Here is a 13,064-nt window from a genome sequence, read left to right as displayed (position 1 = left end):
GACTAAAGGTCAGAACTTATTGAGATAATAAAAAGATGCAGTTTTAGCAATGCCTACATGTAAAGAGAAAGCACATTTGTCCATGCAGGGAATGAGAAAACAGATACTTGCCTTATGTTAAGTCAGAACATTATCTGAAGCAAACATGTAACTTCCATGCAGAGTTCTCTTGAGCTTTTTCATACTCTTTCCCTTCCTTATTTTTACAGACCATCTTCACACTGCTTCCTAGGCTTGGTTTAGTGTAGTTCCAAAGAGCCAAAATGTGTCTGATACACAGAAGGGCTTTTGGTTTGAGGATTTCTGTTTTTGAATGTCATAGAAATGTCTCTAGGCCCCAAAGCAACAATGCTAGAAAACCTTATGTTAATACATCACTAATTTATAATATTAACTATGAGTAGAGGAAAAAACTACTACCTCAGAATTTTGATATACTTTTAAAAAGTCATCTACAAAATTCTGTAAGTTAACTTGTTACCTTCTTAAAGTTCTTTCCATTTAACCTATAAACAAAAAATCTTGAACTATATTCTAATCCAGGGGTTGGCAAACTTTTTCTGTAAAGGGTAATCAAATAAATAATTTAGGTTTTGCCAGCAAAGAGGAAAAACCAAGGATACAATACAGAGATCTCTGTGGCAACTATTTAACTCTGCTCTTGTGACAAATTTTCATATGCCTTGAAATATTATTTTTATTATTTTTCAATTATTTACAAATATAAACTCACAGGTTATACCAAAATAGGTGGTGGGCCAGATAGGGTGCAAAGGCCAAGGGCCCGAAGGCCAAAGGCCACCTCTTTTGAAGTCTAAGACAGACCTGAAAATACTGATAGTATGACTAAGAAACATTTTCTTTTTTTTTTTAAATGCTTATTTTTTGAGAGAGAAAGAGAGAGACAGAAAGGGAGGAGGGGAGAGGCAGAGAGAGAGGGAGACACAGGATCTGAAACAGGCTCTAGGCTCTGAGCTGTCAGCACAGAGCCCAACAGGGGATTCAAACCCACGGACCTTGAGATCATGACCTGATCCAAAGTCAGACACTTAATTGATGGAGACACTCAGGCACCCTGCAAAGTATTTTTGTATTTTCCTTCCTTCCTCCCTCCCTCCCTTCCTTCCTTTAATATGAAATTTATTGGCAAATTGGTTTCCATACAACATTCAGTGCTTATCCTATTTTCCTATTTTCAAGAAAAAATATACATAAAAGGAAATGAAAAAAAGAGAAATAGAACAGTATACACAGTATGAGCCTAGCATTTGGAGAAAAAGTATGTGTGTATGTGTGTGCATGCATACATACATATCTACTCATATATAAGGGCAAACAAAGAACCAAAGTAATTAAAACAAAATGTTGACAATAGAATAAAGAGTAAGTTTTAGTTTCTTTTTTATAAGTGTTTTTATTTTCCAAATCTTCTACAACAAGCATATAATATACTTTTATGGTTAGAAAAAAAAAAAAAATCCTTATTTTTGACCTGAGTTTTTCGGATTTAAAATAATGTTCTTTCACATACCTTTGAGGGTTCGCACCTGGTTCTGCTTGAGTACAGAGCTTAAGAAGTGAGGTGATAAAGAGCCACTGAAAAATAGAGATAAGACAAATATGCTTATAAAAATCTTTATTTCACTTTTTATAGAACTTAGTCACAAATACAACTAATTTATACAATAAAAAACACAAACTATTTTTACCTTGTTTTCTTTGCTAATACTATTCAGTTTAGGAAGAGTCTGCCAAAGCAGAAAGAGCATTAGATCCAAGATTAAATCACAACTATTTGGATGTTCTTAGGCAAAATAATTAATTTCTTAGTTTCTTCATCTGTAAAATAGGAATAATTAAACCTCCCACACAGGGTTGCTGTGATGATTAAATAATAATAATGCATTTAAAATGCCTGTAACAATAGATAATACATAATAGTTACTATTTGGTTTTGTATTGGATGCTTAAGTTTGATGTTATTAATATAGGTGTTACCACAGAAATGAAAGCATTTATCAAAACAATGTGTAAATAGAACTGTATGGTTCCTGATTTTATTAATAAATATCAATATCAAACTAATCTTGCTATATTCATAAAAACACCAGCAGTTTGGGCTTTTTTAATTCCAAAAATTAAAGCATTTCGGGGACACACTATTCCTGTTCTTTGGAATTTGTGATAGCATAAAAAAATCTGTTTTGCTGGGGTGCCTGGGTGGCTCACTTGGTTAAGTGTCCAACTCCTGATTTTGGCTCAGGTCAAGATCTCACTGTTATGAGATTGAGCCCTTCATTAGACTCTGCATGTAGCCTGCTTCTCTCTCTCTCTCTCTCTCTCTCTCTCTCTCTCTCCCTCTCTCAAAAAAAATATCTGTTTTGCTAAGTAAATTATAAGTGTATTTTCTACTCACAGTTTCACATACACTTTATTTCATTGTCTTCCTCAACTCACCAATTATGACATGAAAGGGCTAAACAAAGGCGTATCAGATGGAACCATCATTTTGCCAACAATGAAAAAGAAAATGTTTCTAAAAATATTAAGATAATGTTTTAAAGTAAAAAATTAGAATCTTTATGGTGTCATTTATGTATTTGTTTTTAAACCACAAATCATTTTTATTTAACATCTAAACATATGATAAAGCTAAAAAGTACAAACATGAAAATGCAACATATCAAAGGCACAGTAAAGTGGATATTTGATGGTAGAGTGTCAATTCTCTCATTTAATCTTTAATTAAAAAAAAAAGCAGAGCTAAATAACACACACAAATGACCAAAAGCAGAACTCACCATTAGTTTCCAAATTAATTTTTTTAACTAGTATACCTCATAAGCACCAACATTAACTAATAAAGAGAAGATACTAAGTCCCAAATAAGCACCAACATTAACTAATAAAGAAGATACCAAGTTCCAAACAAGGCTATAAACTCTGGTGACTTCTTTTCTAGGTTTCATTTCATACAGACAAACTACTCAATAATTCTTGTGACAATAATCCTTCTAATCTACTAGTATAGTAAATAAACTTAAAATCTCAATGAGTATATAAATATATTACTGATTGCAACTTTAGCCTTACTAATTTTTTTCTGTATTTTGGGTACAACAAGGTCTCTAAAAGTTAATTAATAATAGTTCAAGAAATTAAACATTGCATTAAATACTGATTAATTGTAACTTTCTCCCTCCTTTTGTATATATTTGAAATTTTCCATTTAGTCTTTTATTAAAAAGCTTTTAAAATTTTCCAAAAAAGAAATTAACCATTGTTAGGCTACCCTCAAAAGTAACAAAGTCTGGCATTTTCAATTCAAATGAATGTACATAATAGAATTAAAAAAAAACAGATTATTTAGGAAAAGGAAACAAAACCAGATTTGAGGTACCATTTTCAGCTTTGACTTAAATGGGAAAGCTATAAGATCAATAGGAGTCACTGAGTTTGAAAACAAAACCCAAGGAAATACATTACAATTATATTCACCAGCAAAAACGAAATGAATAAAAAAACTCAAAGCATTATTCGGCTTGTCAGACATTTTAAAATTTGAGACTCTGAACATAATTTTCAAAATATTAAATGTGGTGTGAAAGAAAACCAAACTTAAAATAGAAAAGAAAAATAAATATACATATAAAACTGTTACAGTGACAAACAAATCACCTTACTTTAGAAAGTTTGTATATACTTTTAATTTGTCTTGTCTTTAGTATGCATTTGTATTGCAGACAATTAAAATAATTTAAACCTTTTGTACCTAGAATCATATTATAACTTTCTTTACATACCCAGTAGGGTGTATTTTCCAGAATTTATGTTCTTACCTATCAAATATCCTATTTCCTAATAACAAAAAGTTAGATATAAGTGAAAATGCCTTAGGCTAATGTCTTACCCCATATATTGGTCTCCATACAATAAAAAAAAACCACACAGAAAACCTTACAACTTTGTTAAGTTTTTGTATCTCACACAATAAAATCTTATAAATCACCATTGACACTTTATGGAAGATCCTGTACCTTTGTGGAGATGCAGGAGGGGTGTAGAATGTTAATGCTGAGGAAAAAGGTTGCTTCTTCAGTGCCTGCATAAGGTTGGGTTTATATTCTGGATCAACACACCATAAGGAACCTTTCCCATTAACCTAAAATAAAATACACAAGAATTATTTACCTGGAATCTTTAAGACCTACACAATCAGTGCCTGGATGTTTTTACTAAATGTGTGGGGGCAAAAAACCCTACAGTACCTTTTGAGGAGAATGCAAAGGTTGAAATAAGCTTGCTATAAATGCATTGTGTGATTAAAAGCCCTAGAGGCAGATCTCCAGCTCTGCCATTTACCTGCTACGTGACCTTAGGAAAGTTAACCAACTCCCATCTCTCCAAGACACTCTCCATTCCTTCATTTGGAAGGTAGGGATGATAACACGACCTACTTTATAGGACTGTTATGGATTAAATTATGCATAAGGGGCAGTACACAGTGCCTGGCACAGAGAGCCACAGGACATGCCAATCACTTCATTGTCTGTGAGAATGGTACAACCCCAAGAAGTACAGTGAAGAGCACGAAGGACTATACAATGTGGTCCTCCACATGCTAAGATGTAACAAATGGAAGCCATTATAGGAAAAACAGAAAGAAAAGGAAAAATTAAGCTTTCTATGCAGCATCATTTCCCCAAAAGTAATAAGAAGTATATCAAATGATACATCAAAAAATAATTCTCATTTTTAATGGTATTAACAGTAATATTTAAGTTAGCATTTAAAGTAAAATTTAGGGGCGCCTGGGTGGCTCAGTCGGTTAAGCATCTGACTTCAGCTCAGGTCATGAGCTCATGAGTTTGAGTGAGTTTGAGCCCCATGTCAGGCTCTGTGCTGGCAGCTCAGAGCCTGGAGCCTGGATTCTGTGTCTCCCTCTCTCTCTGCCCCTCCCTTGCTCGCACTCTGTCTTTTTCTCTTTCTCAAAAATAAACATAAAAAAATAAAGTAAAATTTAAATTTAAAATGCAAATGATTTAATGAAAAGCACAGTAGAAGCCTCAGGGTGGCAAATCAACAACTGAGGTATGGAAAAGACTCCTATAAAAGATAATGAAGAGGAAGGAAGCATTATTAGCCCTTAGAGGATTTAAGTTACAACCTTTGAGGGACTTTTAGATAATATGGCAATGAACATATGAACCCAGATGCCACTGAAATAATCAACAGAATCTAAAAATTATGTAATTTGTATGATTACTAGAAACTGAAGAAACCATAAACAAAAGTGCCTGCTAAATTTCAAATGGGAGCTGCCTGAAGGAAGGGCTTGAGTGATCCACAGTTGGCCCCATGTGAAGGACCAGCTTACAGGAAGGTAGGTGGACCTGATACCTGAAAAATCTCACTAATATTATCTAACATACAGAGAAAAGGCTAGGCTATGGGATAATTCCTTCAAATAGGTTTGAAAAATACTGCATATTTTACTTCTCTCCTTCTTAGAAGGTCACACTACATATTAGCAGGTTAAGGGATCTAAATATTTCTGTCATTAAGCCAGTTTTATATGGTTTCCTAAAATTATCCAATACAGAACTTCCTTCTCTCAGGTAATATTTGAGGAAGCTTGTGTTCTGTGGAACACCTGTGAGAAAAATTGATGTAATTAGTGAATTTTTATAGAATACACTTTCCAAATATTAATGGAAAAAACTATAAACATTGATTAGGCCATGAAGAATAATAAATTTCCTTTTAAAGATCACAATTTTAGGAGCACCTGGGTGGCTAAGTGAGTTAAGTGTCTGATTCTTGATTTAGGCTCAGGTTATGATCTCACGTTTTGTGAGATGGAGCCCTGCATTGGGCTCTATGCTGATGGCATGGAGCCTGCTTGGGATTCTTTCTCCCTCTCTCTGTCCCTCCCCTGCCCATGTGCACTCTTTGTCTCAAAATAAATTGAAATATCTGAAACCAGCTTTTATCATATCTGGGGAGGGGGGTATTATTATAATGTTATATAATATAAATAATGAAAACAAAATTGATAAATTGATAACTAAAAATTAGGAAAATAAGGGAACTGACAAATCAAGAGAGTATTCTAAAAAACCATCAAAATATTATACATCCTAGTTGAGGTAGTCAAAGGAAATAAATGAAGGACTTTAGGAGCTGTGAGATCACCTGCTAACTCTTCCTTCAGGATAAATCTTTACTACTTCCTTTTTTTTAAATTTTTTTTTTAATTTTCTTTTTTTTTTTTGAGACAGAGAGAGAGAGAGAGAGAGAGACAAAGCACAAGCGGAAGAGGGGCAGGAAGAGAGGGAGACACAATAAGAAGCAGGCTCTGTGCTATCAGCAGAGAGCCCGACACATGGCTCAAACCCACAAACTGTTGAGATCATGACCTGAGCCAAAGTTGGACACCCAACCAACTGAGCCATCGGCGCCCCTATCCTTTCCTATTTCCTTAGCTGAACATCCCTAACTGCACATCCTGAACAGTAGCTAGATGATAAATATATCCATACACATGTACCGCATCCACACATAGCCTTTACACAAAACTCCACAGCCATGCAAGAAGAAGATCCAAATTCAATCTCATCCCACTTCCCCAGAGCTAAACACTACTTGTACAGTGGTTAAGAGTGTAAGCCTTGGAACCATTTTGCCTCCTTTGGAATCCTGGTTTTGTCACTTAAGAGCTGTGTAATCTTCAGAAAAATGTCTATGTTCAAAATATAACTATATAAAACATAGTACCTATTTCAAGAATTACTGTATTGTAAGAGTTAATTCACATAAAGTGCTTAGAACACTGTCAGACAGTAAGTACTCATTAAACATTGGCTACTGCTATTGATATATGTTCATTTTCTTTGTAGTGTTTAAAAGTTTTTTTTAAATGTTTATTATTTTTGAGAGAGAGACACAGCGTGAGTAGGGGAGGGGCAGAGAGAGAGGGAGACACAGAATCCAAAGCAGACTCCAGGCTCTGAGCTGTCAGCACAGAGCGCAGTGCAGGGCTTGAACTCACAGACTGCAAGATCATGACCTGAGTGGTAGTTGGATGCTTAACCAACAGAGCCATCCAGACACCACTTTCTTTGTAGTTTTAAAAACTGTTCCTATTTCCTCTAGTCTAATAGCATGCAAGTTTGTTTTTCTGTTTCTATTCTACTAGATATTGGCATTAAATTTTAACAAATATTTTTGAAGATTTTTTTCTCTACAAGTGTTGAAAATCAACCATAAGGTATATAATCTTCTCTTCTCCCACCATGTGACGTTCAAAACTTCCTTAGAACTCATAAGATTAGTGAGTTTCAAACCGTTAAATTTTTTTTCATATTATACCTTTCTATTTCAAAAGCTGTTTGTTAAAATTTGAATTACACTTCATAATTAAATTAACAATTACTTGGACAACAATAAAATTTATGCGTGTTCTAGTCCCCTGTCTCCTTTTTGTTTATACAAAATCCTATATCATATAAGCTGTTATGATTGCTGAAGATTTTACATGATGAATTCCAGAGTGTTTCCATGTCCCAAATTCTTTGTCAAGATAATATTCTATTACTGAGGCTCTTTTATCTTCTGAACATCATGTCATAATTATTATAGTAGAATGGCATAATATAAGAACACTGTTCCACAGGTATAAATAGTAAGGTCTTAATCATTGCTTATTGATTGGCAATGTGATATTGGACAAAACATTTAATCTCTAAGAGTCAGTCGTCTTACTCATATTTTATTCATAAAATAAAAAACCAGGCCACTTTACTGAGTTGTGAGGAGATTCGAATAAGGTAATTTATATGCGACACAGAGCTGGAAAATAAGTGAATACTTATTTCTAGGGGTTATTCTGAAATTGGCATAAAGTAAGAGTTTATATGGTTTAGTAACAGTATATTCCTCTAAGAGGGAGTTAAAAAAATCAACAATAAGAACAAAAATCAATTAGTTCTGAGTAAGACAGTAAAGGTAGTAAAGAACAAGGAATAAACTAAATTTAGAAGGGAAAATAGCTCTTGTCTTAGAAAAACTATGCTGTGAGTGTTAGGCAGTTTTTAACATCCTAGCAACCCAGATGTATAGGAAAAGAAAAACCATGGGTGTCATATCATACTGTAATACAGAAAGAGACATACCATACTATTAGATGAAACTTTTCCTGGTCGTCAGCAGCAAAATACCACATGAACTATGTATTAAGTATTTGAAATCTTGATTTGTTTTTCAAAGGAAGTCAAATTTTATATATGTATTTTTGGATTAAGTGATGAAATTTCTTAAATTAAATATATTTTCAGTCACTTGGCCCAAATGATAAATATGTTTCAATGATAGGGAAATAAAACTTTAAAACATTAGCACCCACAACATCCTTTGCCCCAACCCACTTCAGTTTCATATAGAAAAGATATGTCTGGATTATTTTTCATATATTGACTAAGACAATTATGTTAAGAATGTTAGTCATGTTCTATCTTGGTATTCCTGAGATTACACTCTTAGAAACTGTTTTGTTCAATAATCTACTTTTCAAATTCAATCGTGAGAATTACAAATTGTTTTGAACATAGCAGAATTGCTATTTCCTTGAAACAGTAAATTGGAAGAACTGGTACTGAAAACCTGCAGTTCAGGGCAGTTAAGTATCTTGAGTAAGGTCTCCAAATAACAGTCTGGTTTATGTTACCATGGCAGCATTTCCTTTCACTGGGTCTGTTCACAAACTATCAGTAACAAGAGATAAAACTATGTATTTGCTAACATTATGTTTTAAGATCTTCAGGAAAGAAAAATTTATTTTAAACTCTTACTTAAAAACCTTGCCCTCTTATTACTGTGCTTAGAAGACAGAACACAAATAATAAAGAGTTTCAGATGTTAAGTATTATTTTAAACTAAATTTGCCTATAACAAAATAAATCTTCTGTGCAATGGAAACAGGAAATGTGCATTCTCTCATTTACTATTTTGCATTGTGGAACTCTAAGGCATCTGGACTTACTTGTTAACCACTGAAGGTGCTGAAGACATAAGGAAAATACTAAGAAATGAACTTTAAAAAGATCTAAATGTTAGTTGTAATGAAGAGTTTGGGAGAAAAGGCAATGTTCACTATTTCTGAAATGTTTTTATGTACTTGCCCTGTGCATTTTAATAGACTCCCCTCAACTACCTTTTCTGTGGTTAAAAAAAAAAATGAATTAAAAAGAATTAACTAATTAAAAAGGGCATTCATAACTCTTGTTTATAGCTTCTAGTATGAACTTTTATAGTGGTTGGCATGACTTCTTTCCTGGAATTCAGCTATTGAAGGGAGTCATCACTATGCAAATCTACAGACTAAAATTGTACTAAACCAGGCAAAATTTCTAACTTAATGTTTCCCAGCTAAAATTCCAGTTACAGTATTTTAGTTTGGCTTTATACAAATTTAGGAAAGTAGATATAAGACCTAGATATTTAAATATTTAAAACATGAAACCTAAACCCAAGCAAAAAAAAAATATATCACGTTTAACTTTTATAAATACTGAGGCAGATAAATACCAAGCCAAGATTTTTAGACCTCTCTATTGAGAGCAGTAACTACGGTATGGATGACAGTGAAGGAAAGCTAATCAGCAGCTATCCAGCTGGTTGGGTATCATTTCCACTTTGTAGTTTGACCCAGACCTTGCCATCTTGCTTTTTTTCTGAGATTATCATCTATAGATAAGAGATATTCATCAGAAAAGTGCTGTCAAGGTCGCCAAATTCAATTCCAACATTTACTGGAAGTAAGTATAATTTACTTGCCTTCTGCATATTACAAGAGAAACACAGTCATTTTGAAACACTAATTCAAGAAGTATTTCATACATAAAAAAAAAAAAAATCCACAAGCATTCCCAATCCTACTTGAATGTACCACACTTTCTGTCCAAATTTCAGACATTTAAGTAGGCTACTGATTTTTGAGAAGACCATCACCTGCTTTTCTCTCCTCTCACCCTGACCTCAGTTGTGACAGCTTACTAATTTTTGTCCCAATATATTACAATTTCTCTATTTATCCTCATATTCTTTATTATCTCATAAGATGATTTATTTCTCTTTGTCACACTCTCCTTGTACTCTGTAATGCTCTTCCTTCTTTCTTTCTCTGAGCACTCAAAAATGTTCAGGTTAATTATGTAAATAACACACACATTTACAAATTATGGTCAAGAACAGGTCCCTTTTGATCACTACCACAAATCAAGCCACACTGGACATATTATTTTGCAACTTTTATTACAAACAATACCATAGTGAATATCATATACATCTCCTTGTATGCAAGTATGAATGTTACTCTAGGGAAGAAATCAGAATCTAATCCACTACATCAAAATATATGCACATTTCTCATTTTAATAATTGTAGTCAACTTGCCCACAAAAATGGTCATACTCATTTATACTCATATCAGTAGTGTGAAAATATTATTGTTTCCCCTATCCTTATCTATTTGATATTACCAAACGTTTAAAATTTTTGCATTCTAATGGGTATAAATTACTTTTGGGGTTATTTTAGTTTGTATGTCCCTGACAACTTGTAAGGATGAATATCTTTGCCTGCTTATTGACCATTTATATTTCCTCCTCTGTTAATTGCCTGTTCATATTCTTGTCAATTTTTCTATTAGTTTTTTTTCTTATTGAATTAGATGAGTTCGTTACACACAGTGGTGTGCTGTTCACTGTAAACCTCTCCCATCAACATCACATTTAATGACATAATACTGGTAGCTTGAAACTGGCCATGATGGAAATATTTATACCATGAAAATTTAGAGAACCTACATCCCCACCTACTCAATCCTTCAACATTTACCAGCACGCCATATTTTGAATCCTAATCTGTTGGCTGCTACTTGTATCAATCACATCTTAGCAATCATTTTCAAGTTTTTGCAACATTTGATATTGTTGCTCATTCACACTTAAACTTACCCTCCTTAGATTCCATTACAACACACTTTTCCTAGATTTTTCTATTGAAAATCATTGCTGCTGATGACTTCAAAACTTAGAGCTTCAATCCCACATTACCACTATTCCTGTACCATACTTCTAAGTCCTAGTAGACATTTCCCCTCTTATGTCCCACCATAAGTATAAACACAATAGGTCTAAAACTAGTAAATAATTAAGTGATACAATTCAAAATAAAATCTAACAATGCACGTTGGAATGAATATATCCAACATTTATAAAACTTTTAGTCATCTGAAAGGAAAGTTTGACTGAGAACTGGGGGAATTTGCCTCCAAGATGGCTCACTCACATGGCTGTTGGCAAGAGGCTGCTTAAATGTTCTTATGATATGGCAGCTGGCTTCCCCCACAGCTTGTTATCCAAGAGCGCAAGATGGAAGCCATAGTGGCATTTATGACCTAGCCTCAAAAGGCATGCTCCAGCATTTCCACAATATCCTTAGTTACACAACTCAGCCCTATTCATTATTGGCAGGAACTCTACAAGGGCATGAATACGGGAAGGTAGGGCTCATTTGGGGTTCTCTATGACAGAGATTGATCCTTTGAAATTACTGAAACTTTTTCAATGGCCTAACACATAGTTGGTCTTCATAAATATTCCATATGTAGATGTGTTAGATAGCAACATGTTACAAAAGATAACTAATACAACCTCCTTTAAGTTCGCTGTAAGATGATGATGTGTCCCGATGTCTTGCTACTCATGGACTAATGGCACCAGGATCAACGGGGAACTAAGGGTACAAGACAAGTGAAAGAACTGAACTCTAAAGTATGACAGAGTCCTATGAGGAGAGATTGAACATATGCAATGTTTTATCTTTGGGAGAGCACAAATAAAGTGGTGGTCATAAAATAAGGTTAAAAAATAAAACTACTCAAATTTTAACAAATTCTTTTTTTTTTTAAAAAAACTTATTTTGAGAAAGAGAGAAAGAGACAGTGTGAGAGAGCAGGGGAGGGGAAGAGAGAGAGAGATAGAGAGAGAGAGACAGACAGACAGACACCCAAGCAGGTTCTGTATGTACAGCATGGAGCCTGATGCAGGGCTTGATCTAATGAACTGTGATATCATGACCCGAGATGGATGCTTAACCAACTGAGCCATTCAGGCACCCCGATTTTAACAAATTCTTTTTGACAAGAGTTGGACACTTAACCAACTGAGCCATTCAGGCACCCTGATTTTAACAAATTCTTAAGAGCCAAGAATGAGCTAGCAAGATAACTGAGCGTCCTGGGATACCTACTCGCCAGCATTTTTCTATGAGTCTCCATCCAGTGCTCCAGAGGAAGACTGGAGGCAGGGAGAAATACCCTTGGAGATGATGATGGGATGTGCAGAACATACTAAGGTTTAAGCCTGGAGCAAGAATATCAGGCAAAGCTCAACCATGTTCCAGGCCCTAAATGAGCACAAGATGAGATGAGGTGTTACTGTGGGACAGGCACAAAAACTGGACAAAACTCCACTATGAAGCCAAAGCTGCCTGCCACTAAGAGAGAGGCAAAACACCCTTTTCATCCCAGTCCCAGACAAAGGATGACTGCTGCTGGGACAGAAATACAAAACTCAGCTATCCTCACACTTTACTGACACTAGGCAATGGCCATGTGTCATTAGGTAATGGGCAGGAAATCTGCTCATGCCCAGATGATACAAAGCAGAGATATACTTCCACTGAGAAAGGAAATGGTCACTCACTTATACCCAGGACCATCCACTGATAGTAGGCAGAGTTTATTTACCATGATAGGAATGAGCAGGAAATTGGCCTGAGCTCTGGAACAGTGCTATCCAATAGGACTTTCTACAGTGACAGAAATATCATATATCTGTACTGTCCAATATGCCAACCACTAGCCACATGTAGATAACTGGCTACTGATAAGTGTGGCCCTAGACTCTACTCTGAGTAGATGGGAGAGACTGTCTGCTCCCAGGGGAGGCAAGCAAAGTCCTACTTTTGAGACAGGTATAAGAGCCTGCTTAATACTAAAA

The 13,064-nt window shown here is 34.7% G+C and overlaps 1 protein-coding gene across 2 annotated transcripts in view; it reads right to left on the bottom strand.

Moving 5' to 3' along the window:
* Window positions 1-13,064, bottom strand: part of FOXN2 (forkhead box N2) — a 65,967-nt gene that overhangs the window by 13,425 nt on the left and 39,478 nt on the right. For both annotated transcript variants that reach the window (XM_042932217.1, XM_042932218.1), the window contains exons 3-4: window positions 4,038-4,162; window positions 1,532-1,596 (exon numbers count right to left, since the gene is read on the bottom strand). In XM_042932217.1, the coding sequence (XP_042788151.1) occupies window positions 1,532-1,596; window positions 4,038-4,162 (190 nt within the window). The remainder of the gene's footprint in view (window positions 1-1,531; window positions 1,597-4,037; window positions 4,163-13,064) is intronic.

Source organism: Panthera leo, chromosome A3 (genome assembly GCF_018350215.1).
Source record: "Panthera leo isolate Ple1 chromosome A3, P.leo_Ple1_pat1.1, whole genome shotgun sequence".
Lineage (NCBI taxonomy): Eukaryota > Metazoa > Chordata > Mammalia > Carnivora > Felidae > Panthera > Panthera leo.
The sequence above is the reverse complement of the archived record's forward strand: the minus strand, read 5'-3'. Positions and strand labels throughout refer to the sequence as shown.